General features: G+C 40.6%; 2 protein-coding genes across 4 annotated transcripts in view; both read right to left on the minus strand.

The window, feature by feature from the left end:
- Nucleotides 1–771: 771 nt before the first annotated feature.
- apeh (acylaminoacyl-peptide hydrolase) lies at nucleotides 772–9961 on the minus strand. Of its 2 annotated transcripts, none has more exons than XM_041274617.1 (22): nucleotides 9842–9961; nucleotides 8611–8740; nucleotides 7835–7961; nucleotides 7605–7692; nucleotides 7244–7319; nucleotides 6942–7111; nucleotides 6593–6730; nucleotides 6284–6375; nucleotides 5900–5940; nucleotides 5448–5569; nucleotides 5146–5206; nucleotides 4832–4929; nucleotides 4211–4262; nucleotides 3762–3850; nucleotides 3273–3408; nucleotides 2848–2931; nucleotides 2591–2671; nucleotides 2396–2484; nucleotides 2115–2305; nucleotides 1741–1843; nucleotides 1466–1572; nucleotides 772–1142 (listed from the first exon to the last, which is right to left on the minus strand). In XM_041274617.1, the coding sequence occupies exons 1-22, from the start codon at nucleotides 9851–9853 to the stop codon at nucleotides 1037–1039; spliced, it is 2193 nt and encodes a 730-aa protein (XP_041130551.1). In that variant the 5' UTR covers nucleotides 9854–9961; the 3' UTR covers nucleotides 772–1036. The 2 variants fall into 2 exon arrangements, with proteins under 2 accessions (XP_041130551.1, XP_041130550.1); XM_041274616.1 differs by lacking the exon at nucleotides 9842–9961 and adding an exon at nucleotides 9722–9808.
- A 1997-nt stretch (nucleotides 9962–11958) lies between these two features.
- The window catches only part of LOC121328855 (protein bassoon-like), a 39854-nt gene continuing 33506 nt past the window's right edge, over nucleotides 11959–18306 (minus strand). The window contains exon 11 of one of the 2 annotated variants that reach the window (XM_041273979.1): nucleotides 11959–17350. The gene's annotated coding sequence lies outside the window, so the exon portion shown is untranslated. The remainder of the gene's footprint in view (nucleotides 17351–18306) is intronic. The other variant, XM_041273980.1, reaches the window with a different exon arrangement.

Raw genomic sequence — 18306 nt, forward strand, 5'->3', positions numbered from 1 at the left:
GGCTTTGGGAGGGAGTTAGAACAAGCAGCTCAACGCATACAGGGCAGATTACTTCAGAAGGGGTCATAGACGGCAGTCCCACTAATTTCATCTGGGAGTCACACAAAAACTTTTTTTTTTTTTTTTTTATAAATGTTAATTCAAGAAACAACTTACATGGCTCCCAATAAAGTTTACTAACAGTGAGAATACCGATATCTTTTCTCTTTGCACTTGCTTCAAAGCTACACATAAAATATGTGCTTCCAGATATGGCCAAAGTAGAGTATTCGAAATTAGGCAACTGCAAGCAACCTTAGTGAAAATGTAGTGTTATAAAAGATGTTGTGAAAGTACTTTAGATTACAGGGCATACATTACCATGTAATAACTGGGTAACTACCAATGGATCCTGCTCTTACAGAGTAACTACTGGTGGAATACATGTGTCATTTCAGGGAAATGTACTGTAATTACATCAGGTAACAATGTATCATTCACAAGGTAATTGTCATGAACCTACTGTACACTCCAGTTAGCAACCATTGGCATTTACAATACCGTGATATTACAATGCAATTACATGGCCATTCATGCCTTGTGATTTAAATGCTTTTTTTTTTTTTTTTAGTTTATTAACTGTTAACAAAGAGCTAATAAACATGTTAATGTACATTATTTATTTTCTGTTAACTGTTAGTTAATAATATAATAGGCCTGGATGATCAATCAAACACCAGAGCCCTATGGATAATCATATGCTTGAAATCGGTTCAAATTGTTACTGTAGTAATGTTTAGCAAATTAAATCAGGTTTTTATTAACCCTAACCCTATGCTACAAAGTTTGTTAACAGTTAATAAACTAAGAAACGGCCCTATACATAGCCTGTATTACATTTGTTGAGTTGGATGTATGGGTCATTAGGAGATGCTGGCACCAGCCCTCATTTGTAGTACATGAAGCCAGTAAGTGCTGTAGACATGTATTGAAGCCGCTGCTATGCTGGATGCATGTCTATGAAATGCATACAGTAAAATCGTTAAGGTTTCAGTGGTCACAGCTTAAGGTGCTGACTGATCCAGAGAGCGATGTTCATGAACCCATCGGACTCTGCGTCCACTTTGGATAGGGAGTGGTTGTTACCGGGGTACCATAGCAACCTGAAAGACAAAAGCAGCATTGGCAGATAATTAAGAGTGCCGAATTAAAATGTGTCGACCACTTTGGAAAAACCTAACAATTCGATAGAAATCCAGAAAAGGTAGCCCCTAAAACACACATAATCGGAAACATCCTTATTCTTTTAAAGTGTAAAAAAGACACATTTAACTTACCTCCAAATTAACTAAAGCTGTCTTAAGTTTCTAATATGTGTTATCTGCACATTACAATTGGGGAACTATAAAAACAAGTTGTCCGCAGCTGTTTGGCTCCAGGGTAGCGCTCTCTCTGCGTGTATCCTTCTCTGTGTTGCTTCACTCACCTGACAGGGACTCCCAGCGCCTTCAAAGCTCGGTAGTACTCAATTCCCTGCTTGCTGGGAACTCGTTTGTCATCCTCTCCCAGAGTTAGTAAAACAGGAGTCTTTACCTGCATAGAAATTAGATTACATTTTCTTTTTTGTAATCTGAGACGCAAAGCTGCTTCACAATATAAATTAAAATGAATACACAAAAAAATATTTGCAATGTAAACTTAAATACAAAATGAAACAACCGCAAACTGAAGAGAAATAAAGACAGCTGGCTGTTTACTCACCTTAGGGGCATGTCTGATAGGAGATTTATTCAACATCTGCTCCCAGACAGCAGGGTCAGGCAGAGCATCAGTGCTGTAGTCAAAGCCAGCCTCCACCATGCACCTTGAACACAAGGGCTGAAAGTCAGGTACTGCGTGAACACATCAATGTCAGAGTCAAGACAGCCTCATGAATACTAATTCTGTTGACAAAGTCGCGAACACTGAAAGTCCCAAACACAAGACACTCCCAAAGAAACCTGGATCAGTACAAGGAAGAGGAATTGGTTGTAACAAAAGCAATGCAGTTCAACAGCAAATCAAAAGACTGAGAACAGCCAAGGTTGCCCACTGCATTAGGGGCTTGTAACACAAAACGAAAAGCTTGTGATTACCAGTCGGGGATGTCTGTACTGCCAATCATGGAGGCCAGGTTGATGACGGGGTTCCTGGCCACACAGGCCTTGTAGAATTCGGGGTACTGCCCAATCAGGTGGCAGGCCAGGAACCCACCGTGCGAACCTCCGCTCACAGCAACCTTCTGCTCATCGAGCGACTCTGTCTTTAGGACGCTCTCCACTGAGTACTGCACAGAGGAGACGGCAGGAGAAAGATAACCAGGGTCTCTTTATAACACTGCAAAAGACAGTACTTTTAAACAACCACTGGACTGTACCTGCACATCCTTCACATCCTGGTCCCCTACATTTCCAGGCAGAGAGAGGACGCTGTCCTGGCCAAATCCGATCGAGCCTCTGTAATTCACTACATTAGAAATACAGAAAGTGCAATGGAAATCAGTACTGAAATTTAATTGTCCACTGCTACAAAACTCCAGTGTGCAGGCTAATTCTGTGAGTGCTGTACTCACCCAGAAGCAGCGCAAAGCCCATCTTACACAGGACAGCCTGAGACAGGAGCCACTCCGCAACAAACACGGAGTGTGGGCCTCCTGCACGAGACAGAGACGAGTCAAGAAGATACGTCAGTCAAACATGCTCCACTCCCCCATTATCAATGAGAAGAGGCAATTGTGAAGTCATGTACTGTATACACGTTATACATGAACTCCTGCTGCCCTCCCAAGATACCACTGTAAATATGTCTAATGGTTTATTCCAGGCTTACCATGTGGAATCACAACGAGAGGCAGTTTTTCTCCTTCTTTTGCTTTTGCTGGTTTAAGGAACAGAGCCTCGTAACTCAAGCCAGCTGTCAAGAACGAAAACATTTAAATTACCCAGAATAATACAGTTCACTTTGTTAAATGACTTGCTATGTGTTGAGGGTGAGAGGAATGGGCACATACAAGCTTTGAATGGCACTGCATTTGAAACTAAAGAGATGATATTGTAACAAAGGGGCCACGTTTTGAAGAGTAAAGGCAAATGAGAAGAATAAAACCATCAAGAAACACCTTTTAGCACAGGAAGGAGCATGAGAGTTACTGTTCTAAATGGTAGTACTGTGCTCCTCTCTGAAAAACGTGCTGGTTTTAGAATAGCTATATATATAGCTATATACATTATTGTAAGGCAGTAAAGCTGGCTCACGGTATGCCTGGTTCTCTTGCTCAAGTGGAGAGGTGAAGGTCAGCACCCTCCACTCAATCTCAGGGATAGGCTCAGACTCTTCAAGAGAGACCCAGCTCACAGCCTCGGAGCCCGCCGGCGGGAGGAAGCCCAGTTTCTGTAAGGAGAAGAGAGAGAGACAGGCAGACCAGAGGGCATTACTGCTACAGTACCATCTGAATTACCACAGAAATCTGTATAGAAGTCACAGACCCTCTTTCAGGGCTTGCAATTCACTAAATACTTCCATTTATTTAATAAGCAGCTGTTTACATTTCAATCTTCATGCAGCACGCTAAAGTGAAATATAAAAATAGAGACAGTAATCTAGTTTGATTACAGCCTTTATTTAATAAGATTTAAAATTGAACTTTAAGTCGCCACATTGTGCTGTTTCTCCAGGGAACCCCTAAGCAATACTAAGCATCAGTAAAGAAACTAAGACGATGGTGTAATGTATCCATTTCTCACCAGGCTGGGCGGGCAGTTAGGGGAGGAGCAGCTGACCACCATGAGGTCCCGGTCAATGGTCAGCAGTGTCCAGCTCCCCATGCTTGAACCTGAGAATGGAGAGAGAGGAGCGGGAGTGCTTGTGAACCAATACAAAACGCCCCAAGGACAATGTCAGATCATATTGATTCACTTAATTACAACAGGAGTTGCAAACATGTTCCTGCTCAAACTCAACCACATCTAGGGTTCGGTTCAATTTGCGTTTTTCAATTTCAATTCCATTTCCAATTCCTTTTTAAAATCAATTCCAATTGTTTCAATGAAATGTATTTGAAGGAATTGGAATTGATTAAGAGAATGGGAGTTGGATTGAAAAAAAAAAAAAAAGAAGTGGCATTCCTGGAAAGACATCAAAATAATCCCAGGTTCGGCTGACAGAATACAAACGACAAACCCAAGTTACTCACCGGCGGTAAGGGATTCCACAGCCCCTGTGTTTATATCCACCACAAGCAGCTCCTGAAACAAAACCAGCAAGAGAACATTAAAAAGTAGAAAGATATACTACCATGGGCATCAGACAACCAGGGAGGTCCTACTGTATGATCTAACAGAACAGATGCAGAATCAAAAAGGAGAAGCACGTCTCCCACCAGGGTGTGCTTCGTTTCTAACAGCGTCTGATCTGATGATTTTTTTTCCTTGTTTCTCTGCCCTGTCAATACAGCACAGACTATGACACAAATGTTTGTTTTTCAGTCCACGGCGATCATCCAAAAAGTATTAAGACAAAGAAATGCAATGCAACTGGAGACGGGGCTTTTGTTTCCCATGTTACCCACTCGAGACACTTTGCTGCAAATAAATGGCACTCCTTCATGCAAAATATCTCGATAAGCAATATGTCCCTAAAGTGCAGTTGTTACTCATTTGCTATAAAAGCGAAACAATTGGGAAATGAATTCGTTCGACATAACTATGGTACAAGTTTTCCAGTGAGTCTGAGTGATGCTGGGTCTTTATGCTTCAGGGCCCACAGTTTCAGGTATTGGCAATAAGGCGTGTAGCTGCCATGGTAACCATCTCACCTTCCTGCTTCTCTGAGGGGAGTTCAGCAGGACACGCTGGCTGTCAGCCGACCAGCAGAACCCAGGCAGAGAGGAGCTGTAGATCCCAGTGAAGCCATCTGGAGGAGACACCAATTACATTACGCTCCATCAGCTGTCTACAAAATCAGTCTGTTCAGCTAATTAACCTAGAGTACTACCGATATCATGTTTAGAATGAAAACACATGTGCTATAACACGCGTTTCTTTAAGCACTGCACATTTGAGACCTACGTAGCTAATGGTTAAAAAGTATGGAATAATTGTTACTTTAAATGCAAGTAAACAAATTTACCCTCTCTAGGTCTACTGACGATGTCCACCACTGTTGACATCTTTTTGGTGTACCAGTCATACTGAAAAAGGAGAAAAAATTATAATACGTTAGCACTGTTTTGCTCTTGTATTAGATGAGAATAAAGCTTTTTCTATAGACATTACAACAAGACACTCCTTTAATGAAGTGCAGTACACTAGCTAAATTACATTAAAAAGTAATTCCTTGCCTTAAACCGGGCACCCTGTAAATCAGATACAGAATCTCAATGGCCATATCCTGAGAAAACCGAATGGAATCTTATCCTTGTACACACTGACCATGCACAGCCGGCTGCACTGCTGATGGGGCCCGAACACTCCACACTCCAGGTAGACGATCCGGCACTGATCCGGACTGAGACGGGGGGAGCACACCGCCTTTGTGTCCGAGGAGAGCTGCTCTGCATTGACATGATGAGAAAAGGCATAACGCTATCCAGAAACCATGCACCGTTGGGTGGGTTTATGGTGAGGGCAACATGGAAATAACAAACAGTACCCTTGCCCTCTCAGTAGCACTCTCAGGTAGGACTACCTGCCTGTTTCCCATAACCAATCCCTGATAACTCTCTTCACTGGCTTCACAGTTGTAATGTCCCTCCTTTTTGAAAGCAACTACTTTTCTTACATAGCTGGAAGAGGACTGGAACACGCTGATTTTGGCTCACACGTTTAACTCCTCTGTTAATTTAAAAAATATGTATAACACCACCACCCCTATCAACACTTACCACATTTACCACCACTGAGATCCACGTAGAACAAGGAGGACCTAACACAAAGGGTAGTAAAAGAAAGATATTTAGAAATTGGTTCCAGGAAGTTTTTTTTGGTGTCAAGAACAATGGCCCCACTATGAACAGCAAATCTCTGATTGGCTGAGTGAACTACTGAAATCCTCTAAGATGGGGGGGGGGTGGGGGGGTAGAGATTAACTTGGTCTGCTATAACCTCTGCTGGTAGTACATTTGCACTTGCGCAAAAGCCTGTTGTTTATCAACACTCACCTTCTATTGGGGCAATGCTTGAGTCCCAACACTCACCTTCTATTGGGGTAGTGCTTGAGTCCCAACACTCACTTTCTATTGGGGTAGTGCTTGAGTCCCAACACTTACCTTCTATTGGGGCAGTGCTTGAGTCCCAGTCTGAACGGCTCGTGCCTCCACCCCACAAAGACAACCCCAGTATCGTTAGCAGCCCAGAATGCCTGCAACAGAAACACTGCTGTCGCAATCCAAAGGATTCATGTAGAAAGGTACATAAAGCACTTATAGTATGCACATGAAAATAACATATAGCAGAACTCAAACTTCTTTATTTAAATATGGCCCATCTCAGTCCTTCAAGTGGCGTTTCCTCTAAAATGCATGATGCATAAGCATTTTCTGAAATGATGGAATGAATTAAGTGGAGTGCTGGCTCACCTGCCCAGGTGAGATGTTCTCTGGGATCCCCTCCAGCACAGAGATGTTGTTGCTCTCGATGTCAAGGACACACAGGACTGGAGTGCTCTTGTTGACCAGGGTTTCCCCCCAGTCTTCATAGAACACAAACTGCTCCCCCTGGAAAACGCACAGAAACAGGATACAGTACAAAAAGATAAACTGCAGCCAGGAAAGATGGGCAGATTACAAAAGGACATTCAGATGGTTATAAAGCAGTGACCTCAAGTAATTCCACGGTCAACCGTACCATCGCTTGTTTTTATCAGCAGAACGGCTGTGGCAACCCTTGACCAGTATCAATTTTCATCAGGTCTGCACCCAACCCTACCTTGATGATGCTGTCTTTCTTGTCGGCTTTCAGAGTTTCCACCTCATCCCCCAGACCACTCAGCTCTGGGGACTCCGTCTCAAAAAACGAGCATGTCTTCGGTCGCTTTTTCTCTGCCACGTACAGGAGGTGGGTCTCTGAGTGAGACCACACCAGGCATCCAAACTGGTCTGGAGCACACAGGACAACAAAGGAGGTTATGATGTGTGCAGCCGTCCCACCTCCCTGTTACTGTTTATTTTATTTAAGCACTACACTGCTAAGCCAGTAGTTTTGTTAATATCTGATGTACGGGCCCATACCATCGTCAAAGACTTTGCCATGCTTCTTCAGTCCTGTCAGATTGATGCTTTTCACTTTGCAGTTCTTGCTCCAGATCTACGAGGAGGTAGAAAACAGCACTGTAGACCAGGTTACGGAAATACAAAGGTTTATTTATTTCAAAGCTATGTGCTGCTGATTGGCAAAAAACAAGACCTAGAAATAAACAACCTGTAAACGAATTGTAAATAGTCAGAATACAATGCTCTAAAGACATTAATCACCTCAATTTCACATACAATGCATAATAGATTAAATGGTAGCTAATTTCACATATAATGCTGTAATTCATATGTTTCTGTTACCAGAAAAGCCTAGAACAGCGCCCAGTGCAGGGTTTACCTCGAGAAATTGTTTCTCCTCTCCTTTGGTGCTGCACTCCCTGATGACAGCTTTCATCGCTCCTGACGGGGAGTCTTTGCTCAGCAGCCTACGGGGTCAACAATCAACACAATCACTGGGAGGACAGTGCAGAAACAACAAGAAACCACAGGGCTACATCCGGCATGATTTCACCTAAAACTGACTTTTAAAATTCATACTGGAACTTTAAAAACACATGAGGTACTTACTCTCCCTTTATCTCTGTGCAGTTTCCAGATGGACCAGAATAGACAATGGTCTTGTCGTCGTGGAACGCGATGTACTGCCTGCAGAACTTGACGTTCTCATTGCGTTCCAAATCCCGCTGGCTCCATTCTGAAAACAGGACAGGAACACGTAGATCGATACACAGGATTGGTCCTACAAAAGTGCCTTCCAAGGACTAGCATAGAGAGTTAGACAGAGTGATTTTTCTGATGTCAGCCATCACTTGTGCCATGTGTACTACAGTTATCTAAGTTTACAGTACATCACATATTGTAAGTACAGTACATTGTTTGGGCATCGAGCAAGTGATTTTCCTTATAATCACTACATTAAAAGTAAAATTGTAAAGCATACAGAACAGTATGGAAATAAGACTCCCATTGCATAGCAGCTTGAAACATTCTTGGTTTTATTATGAGTTTAACAAGACACACCTGAGCTGGCTACCTATGTCCAGTGGCTAATCAAGCTTGTAATAAAGCCTGGCATGAGTGAAACTGCTATGCAATAGCAGTCTTATTGCCATCCCGTTACATATCTGGATTTTGTACAAATACTAACAGTTCAGCTTAACATTTTCTCAATACAGTAAAACAAACAAAAAAAAATAGTCTGATCAATTTTCAGTTTGTTTGAACCTTTTCAAAAACTACTTCCACAAAAAGCAGTGCAACAAAAGTAATTTATTTTATTGCAATGGATTTCAAAGACTCCCTTTAGAAACCCTGCAGCCGCTGTTGAGAGGAATGTACTGCACCTGTGTAGATGTTGCTGTATTTGCCTCCATACTGGGAAGTAATCACTGGTCCAACACAGGCTTTGGACAGGGAGGGAAAGCGGCTGTGCTCCCTGTACAAGGTGGTGATCTCCTCTTGGTTAGTGACGACCTATTGTGAAGAAATAAGAACATCCAGGCATGCAGTGAGTTCTATTCTTAACAGAATTAATCGTGATCCTGACGGCAGAGTACTTGCTCTAGGTTATTCTGAAAATCAGATACATGGTACAGCCTAGATGCTTTGAAGATACTCAAAGCACTAGTGAGCATTGCAAGACCTTTTGGCAAAGATGCCTGTAGAACTTTATCTGAATGAGCATATCACCCCTGCAGCTGTGGAGAAACCGAAAGAGTACACTCAGACACACACACACACACACATATTTTATATTCATACTGGCACTACGTGGTAACTGAACAACCAGGTTATTCACAGTTGTTTTCCTATAATTCAAATTTTTGGGTTTTTTTTTTTTTTTTTTTTTTTTGACATGCAAATAATAATGCTATTTGGTTAGTAGTACAATGACAACGACAATAGAGTATGTCCGGATGACTAACAGAAAGATGAAATTCGTTTCACGGTCCTGGGTTAGGCAAGGTCACGTCTACTTTTGAACATTCTTCTGGGTGCACGTTTTATACCTGACACGTTCGTGGCGTTTCTATGACAGCACTAGAAAGGTCATTTTGTTTTCTATATCAACACCTGCGTCAGTAACAAAACAGCGTGACCATTGCAGTTGCAAACGCTGTATGTACCGACCTTTAAAATCCAGCAGCCAGTACCATAACGAAACTCGTGGTCTACAGTCCACCGTATAACCAATATTTATGACAATCACACATACTGAACTGTGGAACCCCATTGCTACGAACGGACAGGTGTGTGCGAAGTTTATTTATTTATTTATTTTAAATAACCACGAACGAGTTCAGAATTGAATTTTAAAAACCTCAAGAAGGACCCGGAAGAGAGCCTCATAATATTACAAAACTTGCTAGTCCACATATTTCTTCATTATAATTTGTATATCCAGCTAGATTTCCCCTTCCGTCACACGGTACCGTACTGTCAGTGTAATCATACCCGCTGTAACTTCAATGGCAACATGCATTTACAATACACCAACTGTAACTTTAAATATATTAACCGATACTAATTATATTACTGTACATTGTAATCTAAAACACTTCCTAGCTAGTATACCTGCGACTCCATACCGGCTGTATCAGCAGACAAGGCACCACATCATTTAGAATATACAAAGGAAGGACAAAGGGGTCTAATTAAACTGTATAAGCGCTAAATGTTTTGCTTATTATTTAAAAAAAAAAAAAACTTCGGTGTACTCATAATAAAATAAAACTACATTAATTACCCTCGCTCTATTCGTTCATTGTGTTTGTGATACAGCTACTAAATTCAAACTTTCTATTTGCATGCACCCCCTTTCAAAATCCAATGGTGAAATCCGACCAGGAGGAGGCGTGACTGGAAGAAGGAAAAAAAAAATATAGAGAGAGAGAGAGAGAGAGAGAGAGAGGCCGTACCAACATGGGGGGTAATATTACAGTAAATTTGTATTTATAAAGAAAAATGACAGATTTTAGAAAATAAGTTTATATAAAAATGTAATAACTAATAACAAGTGAACAGCTAACAGTCTACGCTGCCCCAAAAAACGATTGGAATATATATCTATATATATTAAAAAACGCTAAACACACTTACATGAGTTACTTTGGTTTGATCGAAGAGACAGCCTACAACCATACATCGGAATATGGCTAAAGATGATAGAAGCAGGGACAGGTTGTGTTAATGTTGACGTACGTTAAAAAAAAAAAAGGCCAGCTCTCATTTTTACCGACAAACCGATAGTTAAGGTTTCACTAATCAGTTTCACTAATAATTAATGTTACCTTGCTTGGATAAAGACTTGTAGTGTGAGATGGCCCATGATTACTGTTGACTGTGGTCTTCAGAAAACGAAACCACCATTTCATTATTTTTTTTTTACCTCATAATTTATAATTACATATTTTTATATAAAAAATATTGCTCATTCATTAACTGCAGACCTTTACCGGGTTGCCACACCGAGTGCAAGGTTGCCAAGTAAACAGTAGGGGGAGTTTACAGTTTACTTGGCAAGAGTTAAGAGTTAACAGACAGCGCTGCACCAGCCAAATTAGAAATCAAAACCTCACCTCAATCAATTCTAGTCAGACTGATACATCTGAACATATTGCTGTTATAGGAATGACGGATTACTCCTTATCATTAAAGAGTCCTGGATACAAACAGTAACGTGTCAGATGGACAGAAGGCTCTGTTCATTCTTGCCCAATACGTATTTATTTTTATATATAGCACCTTTCATAGTGGACCTCATCACAATGTGCTTTACAAGATATGAGATTAGGGTGTGTGAACTATGCATCAACTGCAGAGTCACTTACAACAACGTCTCACCCGAAAGACGGAGCACAAGGAGATTAAGAGGCTGGGATTTGAACTGGGGACTTCTTGGTTATTAACCACTGGACCACACAGCCTCCCGTTTGAAAAATTCTTTACCTGAAGATGCATCTATTGATTTTAATCCAGCACTGAATTGCTTCCCTTTGTTCTGGGAAAAAAGGTCTTTGGCAAACCATCCCCAGAGATTGATACACAGCACTTTAACAAACGATTCAACAGTATTGAATGCAGACTTTCGGCAGCAATGAGGCTGCAATAGCAAGGAGACTGCAATAGCAATACTGCAATAGCAAGGAGACTGAGATAGCAAGGAGACTGTGATAGCAAGGAGTCTGCAATAGCAAGACTGCAATAGCAAGGAGACTGAGATAGCAAGGAGACTGCAATAGCAAGGAGACTGCAATAGCAAGGAGACTGAGATAGCAAGGAGACTGTGATAGCAAGGAGACTGTGATAGCAAGGAGTTCTCTCGAGAGTGCTTCTTCATAGAGTGGTTTCTAAAAGCCATGCAAGCTTATGCTAACAGATGTGGTGGAAAGAGATTAGTTTATTTAATTGCAGTGGCATGGCCAAGGTAATGCAGTGTGTGACTCTGGGGTTCCTTTGGGACATGACTTGCTGAGGAACTGAGCCAGACCTCTTCATAGGTAACTCGCAACAGGAGACATGTTTTCTCCTTAGCAGGTCTAGCTGCAGAAGCAGGAACCTCAAACAGTAAAATCTCTTCCTTAACGCTTTCACTCTTTAATTATTTTTGTCAAGCTGAAGAATAAACTCTTTTATTAAGTATACATGAGAACAGGACAACACAAATATGTTGACATGTTTATACACATCCTCAGACTGGGAGCTAGGAGTCCCGTGAGGTTCCAACATGATTTCTGATGGCATGACATGATTTCTGATGGCAGGGCTAAATGGGTTAAATAGGGGGCAAAATCAAAAGTCTATATAATATAATAGAAAATAGAAATATTACTTCGGCATAAGATCTGAGAGCATGTTTTCTTTCATTCCTTTTCATGCACTTTTTTCCCTGCAGGGGATGGATATCCTAGTAGTCCGTCTGTACTGTATGTCACATGGACATTTTTACATAAGTCGAGAGCATCGCTTATCCAGTTGTGATGAAAGTTGGATTAGCACATTTCTTACCAAAGTTTATTAAGGCTATAGAACCTATTTCTCTATCCATCTTTTATTTTACACTGACATTTTTATGCAATCCACATACATTACATGTAAGTCACGATGCTCTATATATGCTGGAGGTTTCGAAAAAGCGTGTGTTGCTGTATAATCGGAAGTATCCAGGTGCTTTAAAGGTAAATATGTCATCTTCATCTGCATGGGCTTGCCAAGGTGGGATTGCATAACCATTGAATTTGTGCTCAGTATTTTCCCCATGATTTTCCCACAGTTAGACTGTGCATTTATTGTAGTTCACCAAGGTTTGCCTTGTTTATTTTTATGCTTTACTATACCTCACTACTCTTTACCATGCTTACCTATGCTTCACCGTGCTTTTACTATGGGGAACTTTTACAGGGACTGTAGGTGGTGTCATTTTGAATCTCCAGCTGTCCTGCTGAGGTTGCCACGCTTCATCTTATGAATAACCACTCCAGAATAAATTTTTTATTTATTCGTTCCTGACGGAAATGTATTGTAGGGTAATTATCACATTAATCACATTACATGACATGATGCACCAAATTACTACAACTGTTTACGAGAATACATTGAAACACACACACAGCTTTACAATGGATACACGTGAGATAGCTCACTGCACTTACAACAGTGAATGTAACTTTTTAAAATCGGTTTTTTGTTCTTCTTTTCTTTATCTTTTTTTTTTTTATTTTTTATTTTTTTACATCCAACCCCCCCATACAATGACATGGAAGCCAAGTTTACTTTAAGGAAGTTTTCTTATTTTACAAACACGACATGTATAGAAACTCTACACAGACCAGTATGTTTCTGAATACAAGTTATTTTGTTTTTCAACAGTCTATACGAGCCAGCCACACTGCACAATGCTGTTTTTGTTTGTTTGTTTGTTTTATACACAAAAGCACAAATTGGCAGGTCGGCTGGGCCAGGACATAAACGATGACCCACGCCAATGATCGCTGTACACATGAGATTTACACGCTGTACAGTTTTGAGTTTTTATTTACAGTGAAGATGGTTGCCAAGTATTTTCAGTTGTGTGCTAAGGATTTGGTGGCATGTGGCTATGCACTTGTTATTGGACAGAAACATTCTGCCTCGACTGTTTTCTGAAGAGTAGGTCTGTAATACTGAAGGCTTTATTGACCCTTATTCCTTTACAAATTATATAAAAAAAAAAAAAAAGTACATGCAAAATGAGACTTACTATTGCTAGTTTGCTTTTGTGCAGTAAATGGTTATTTTGTTCTTCCTTATAATCATTTATCAAGCATCTATATTATTTTTAATAGAGTATGTAATATCCTTATCAACAGGAATGGCCAAATATGAGGCTCCAAGGTACTGTAATGTGCTACTCAGGAGAAGCTAAGGAAATTCAGTAGCATCCCATCATACAGGCAGAGAGAGATGGAAAAACACACTATGCTCACATTCTGTTATATAGTTCAGTGTGGACCCAAGATTTGCTTTTAAGATGTCACCCCTTGCAGCTTCAACATTTTCCCACAGACCACTACTGGCATGGGATCAAAAACACACCTGCACTAAATACTACACACTATACAATGAGGTTACATTTTAGCAGCATGAGAACTAAAACTCATCAAAATAAAGGGATACATGCTGCGTGTTAGAATGTGTAACTGATTAATGGCTTGGGTGAGTGGAAATTAGAAAAAATGTACTTGGCTAATCCTTGAATGCAGCTCTGAACTGTTATTCATACAGTAGAAGCAGCACTAGGGGGCAGTATACACTTCTGTCTGGAATGATACAGCAAGCAGAACATACAGTAGCGCTACATGCCTGCTTTGCTACTGGAACCCTGTGAGTCTTTCAATCCACGGCATGCTGCCCTTGTATGGCTATACTAGTGGAGCCTCATTCATCAGCACTGTATAGCTACAGATAGGGCTGACTGACCCCCTGTATAATCAATTATAAAGACCCTGTCAGTATAACCCTACTGTATACATGTGCTTCTTGTTTTATCCACCATTAACTGTTCCTTTCCGAAAACTATAGACAATTTACTGTGTTAAAATACAGCCTCCTAATAAAATCCATTGCTACACACCCACTGAATCAAACCCTGTTATTCCATTACCAACAATATCACTGCTCCTCCTTTCATTGTGTTGAAGAGATCTTTGTTCTTGAATTGGGTTTAATACCCAATCATATCCCGTGCGGCATGCTGCTTGCTTTCTCCAATACTCTAATCAGAGCAAGTGTCGTTATTTTCATACTACAGTACATATGATTTTTATTGATACTAATGATCTAGACTGATAAAATGGTGTTTGTACCTCCTGGAGCGTGGAAGGTCTATATAATGTATTTATTTGTTTCTGCTGACACCAGCAGAGTTGGAAAAATGATCGTACACTTCAAGAGATTTTGAATACAAGCAGAGGATACAAAACCTGCAGAGTTTGCGTGTTTGTATGCGTGTTTTTACTGCTAATTTCAATAACAAGTGCATATCCTGGCAGTACTGAAGAGCACTAATTACCCCACTACACTAAGACTGAATGAGGACGTGCAACATATTTTACCTAGCGACCCATGCTTGAAACTACAGTATGGAGGACAATAATGACAGGCTATATGTTTACCCCTTTGGCAACCATGGAGGAGAGCGGGAGGGGGCTCAAACATGCCACTAAAATAAAAAACTCAATTCAATAAATACACTTCATACAGACCAAGTCGCTAAATACAAACTATCCTTTTTTTTTTTTTGTTCCTCGGTAACACAATTTCATTGTATTCTTAAACACAACTTTCATAGTGGTATTAAATATTAACAGTAAATATATATCATTGCATAGAATGTTTGAAATGGAAATTGCTTTCGACCACCCTTTGTTTTTCGATAAATGGAAGCTCGCAAAACAAACGTTGATGAGGTTGTGTGGCAGCATGCTCAGTCAGTCCCATCAGCGTGGATTTTAGATGATTTTTGGGGGGAAAAAACTGCAACACTGTAATAAAACAGTACACTGGGCCGTCAAGACAACAAACGTGAAATGATAAGTCAATCCATTTCTGTGATTTGACTTAAACTTTTTTTCGGTTTTGAAAAAGAAAATACTTTTATAAAATTCAGCAAGCTGTTCTAGAGCTTTGCAAAACCATCGTCAACAGCAGTCTAGAACGATCATCAAAAAATGCTCTGCTTTGTGAATCAGGGCCATACAGTACCTGCTTCAAAAGGTGTGCCCCTTGTTCATTTTTTCAAACCACATTGCTTGAACAGACTTGATGTCCTCTGTGTTTGTTCAGATTCATTTCTAACTAACCCCATAATACTTACACTGTATCTGGAGATATACAGTGTGAATGGTAAAGCATCAACAGCTTCAAACTTTTGGGAGCAAAAGAAAAATACAGTACTTCATACAGTATATATCTAGAGTCCTTATACCAAACCACAGTCCTTGTACCTAACCAATGTGAAAGTGGTGTTTGTGGCCTGTATGCAAGAGGGGTGATTTGATCAATGTCAGAGCCAACCCGTACAGATTTTCCTTTCCTATTCAAACACACATTTCTTCACATTTTGGGGAAGGAAACTAGTTAGAGCCATGGCTTAACCCACAGCCAGCTGAACCTTTGTAGTCAGACTCTTGCTGCTTCCAGCCCGTTGCGGGGGAGCTGGGATCATTGCAGCAATCTGTGGAGGGCTCACACTAGTACCTTGGATTTTGTTACAGTGTTGCCAGTGTGACCCCAGTGACCTCACGCTGAGCATGCCTGTTAGGTATGGATAAGAACAGACTGCACAGTTAAAACATAAACGGCAGAGGCAAACACTTCCTGACCGCTTTTTTTTATACAATATTATACAGTGTGAACTAAAAAAAAAGTTTGAGGTATACAAGTAAAAAATAAAACTGAAATGATTAAGGCTGTTTCTTTCTCTTGAGAAAAGAAAATCAGGCAAACACGATAAAACAATCAGGAAAAGGTGGAAAGTAATCAACAGAACTAATAGACACAGAGAACCGGATGCTTTGGGATGGTTTCGTGATGGCTTTGCAATGGCTTAAAGACAAACTCAACTGCCCTACAGTTTTATGGCTTTCTTTTTTTATCACAGAAAGTCCTCAAATGTGTGACCAGATTCAACGCTGTTTTTTTAGTTTTTTTAGTTTTTTTTTTCTCTATTTTTTGATTCTCTATTTAACTTGTGTAACGTCCTATGGCCTCCTTGCTTCAGGTAATGAACAGTGTTCGGTCCTAGATATACAGTTCTCTGGTGTTCTACATGCAGCCCGCTTCCCAAAATCTTTACGATACATCGCAAAAACAAGACAGCATTCAAAAGGGTCATCATTACCATACTGGAATGTTAAGAAAAAAATGGAGCATTTAATTTATCTACGGACATGTTTTTTTTTTTTATTTTTAAATGCTCCGTTCAAAATTAAAAAAAAGGTCTTTTAGTACAAGAAAAACCTATGAAACTTTTTTTTTTTTATTAAGAATAAGAGGAGATTGTGGGACCTGGGATAGGTCCATTTTCTGTGCCAAAAAGACTGGAATCAAACAAGCAGCAGACAGGCTGAATTCCAAAGCCTTAAGTATTCTCAATGAAGTGCAGCAGTATATTTAAAAAGAAGAAAAAAGAAATCCTCAGAATGCAGGAATAGATAACAAATCATCATCTGTCACCTTCAACTGCTGGGTCTTTCCTGCTGTGCAAAGACACTCCGGTTTGCCAGTATTGTCGTAGACTCTGTTCTCAGGATTCCCAACTAGCAGTCTGAGAAACAGAGATAGGTAAATAGGACACCGTTTCTCATATTTATCTGCTTGCTCCATTGTCTTTCCAACATGGTTCTTTAGCTTCTTAGTATCCCAATGGTAGCCCCGTGCTGTAGCCTAGTCCTGGGCTCCTCTGCACCAAAAAGAGTGTCTGAAGATCAGCCTTTCAGACCTTCTTCAACAGCAAGAAGATGAATCATAGGGCTTCGGTCTGAAACACATGCGCTAGATCTCATGGCTCTGAAGTTTCCTTTCAGTTGTTCATCTCTGGGTCATCTGAAAGAGAGACATACATTTCATTAGTAACAACTGGTGTCCCTATTCAAAATCAATATGGGTCTAATAAACTAGCTCTGAATGTTCGAAAAAAAAATGGTTTAGTCTCTTTTCAGGGGCTCAAGGGAGCTTTTCTTCTTCGGTATTGCGTGGTGCTGGTTATCTTAAAATTACTCCCATTCTTAGGAAACTTTGGTTACCTTAACTGGAGACTCCTGAATACACAAGTCATGCTTGCATATGAATGGCCGACAGTACTGTATGTGCCTGTACCATTCAGGTTAGATTGATTTCATGGCTCCTGTCTGGGACTCTGGCAATGGCCCCATATCAGCAAGACCTACCACAAATGAGTCTGTGTAGCATCGAGTTGTGCAGGCAAGGCAACAGCAATTCCTCCTGGAGCTCTGGAGCTCATTGCTTCCTGATAACAAGGCACAAGGCAGCTCCAATAACTCATAGCTTATTTCTTATCTTAATGTTTGCTGCTTGTCAGAGGGAACAAATTGCATTTCCAGATATAAAGAAGCAGCACCTGCTGAGAGCCATCTGCCTGTTTAAACCTGAAGAATGGGAAGGGGGATGTACGTATTCATCACACAGCAAGCTCTCAGACTAGTTTTGGAGGTCAACAAGTTATTTGCAGTCCAAGATCACTAGTTGCAAAAACTGTTGGAAAAGGTGCCTTTGGATTTCTGTGTTAAATATCCAGCTGGAGTGGGTCGATCCCAGATGTTATTCTAGTAAATTGTGTAGACTTACCTGTTCAGCGAGATACAGGCTGACTCCGGATATTTCAAACAATGCAAACTTAGATTGTTAGGAAGACTTCTGCAAAAGTTAAAGAGCATTATAAAACATAGGACTCTGCTCCCAGCTCCTGGTTTGTCTGATGACACAATCATTGGAAGTTGACTTCAGCCCAGGGACAGTGGCTTGGCAACACCCTACTAAGA

Source organism: Polyodon spathula, chromosome 16 (assembly GCF_017654505.1).
Source record: "Polyodon spathula isolate WHYD16114869_AA chromosome 16, ASM1765450v1, whole genome shotgun sequence".
Taxonomy (NCBI): domain Eukaryota; kingdom Metazoa; phylum Chordata; class Actinopteri; order Acipenseriformes; family Polyodontidae; genus Polyodon; species Polyodon spathula.

Coding starts and splice junctions, on each gene's coding strand:
- apeh (XM_041274616.1), bottom strand. CDS start 9,745: ATGTTGCCATTGAAGTTACAGCGG. Junction 6,731..6,941: donor AGAAAGACAGCATCATCAAG/GTAGGGTTGGGT, acceptor TGCGTTTTCCAG/GGGGAGCAGTTTGTGTTCTA. Junction 5,570..5,899: donor TCTCAGTGGTGGTAAATGTG/GTAAGTGTTGAT, acceptor ATGTCAATGCAG/AGCAGCTCTCCTCGGACACA.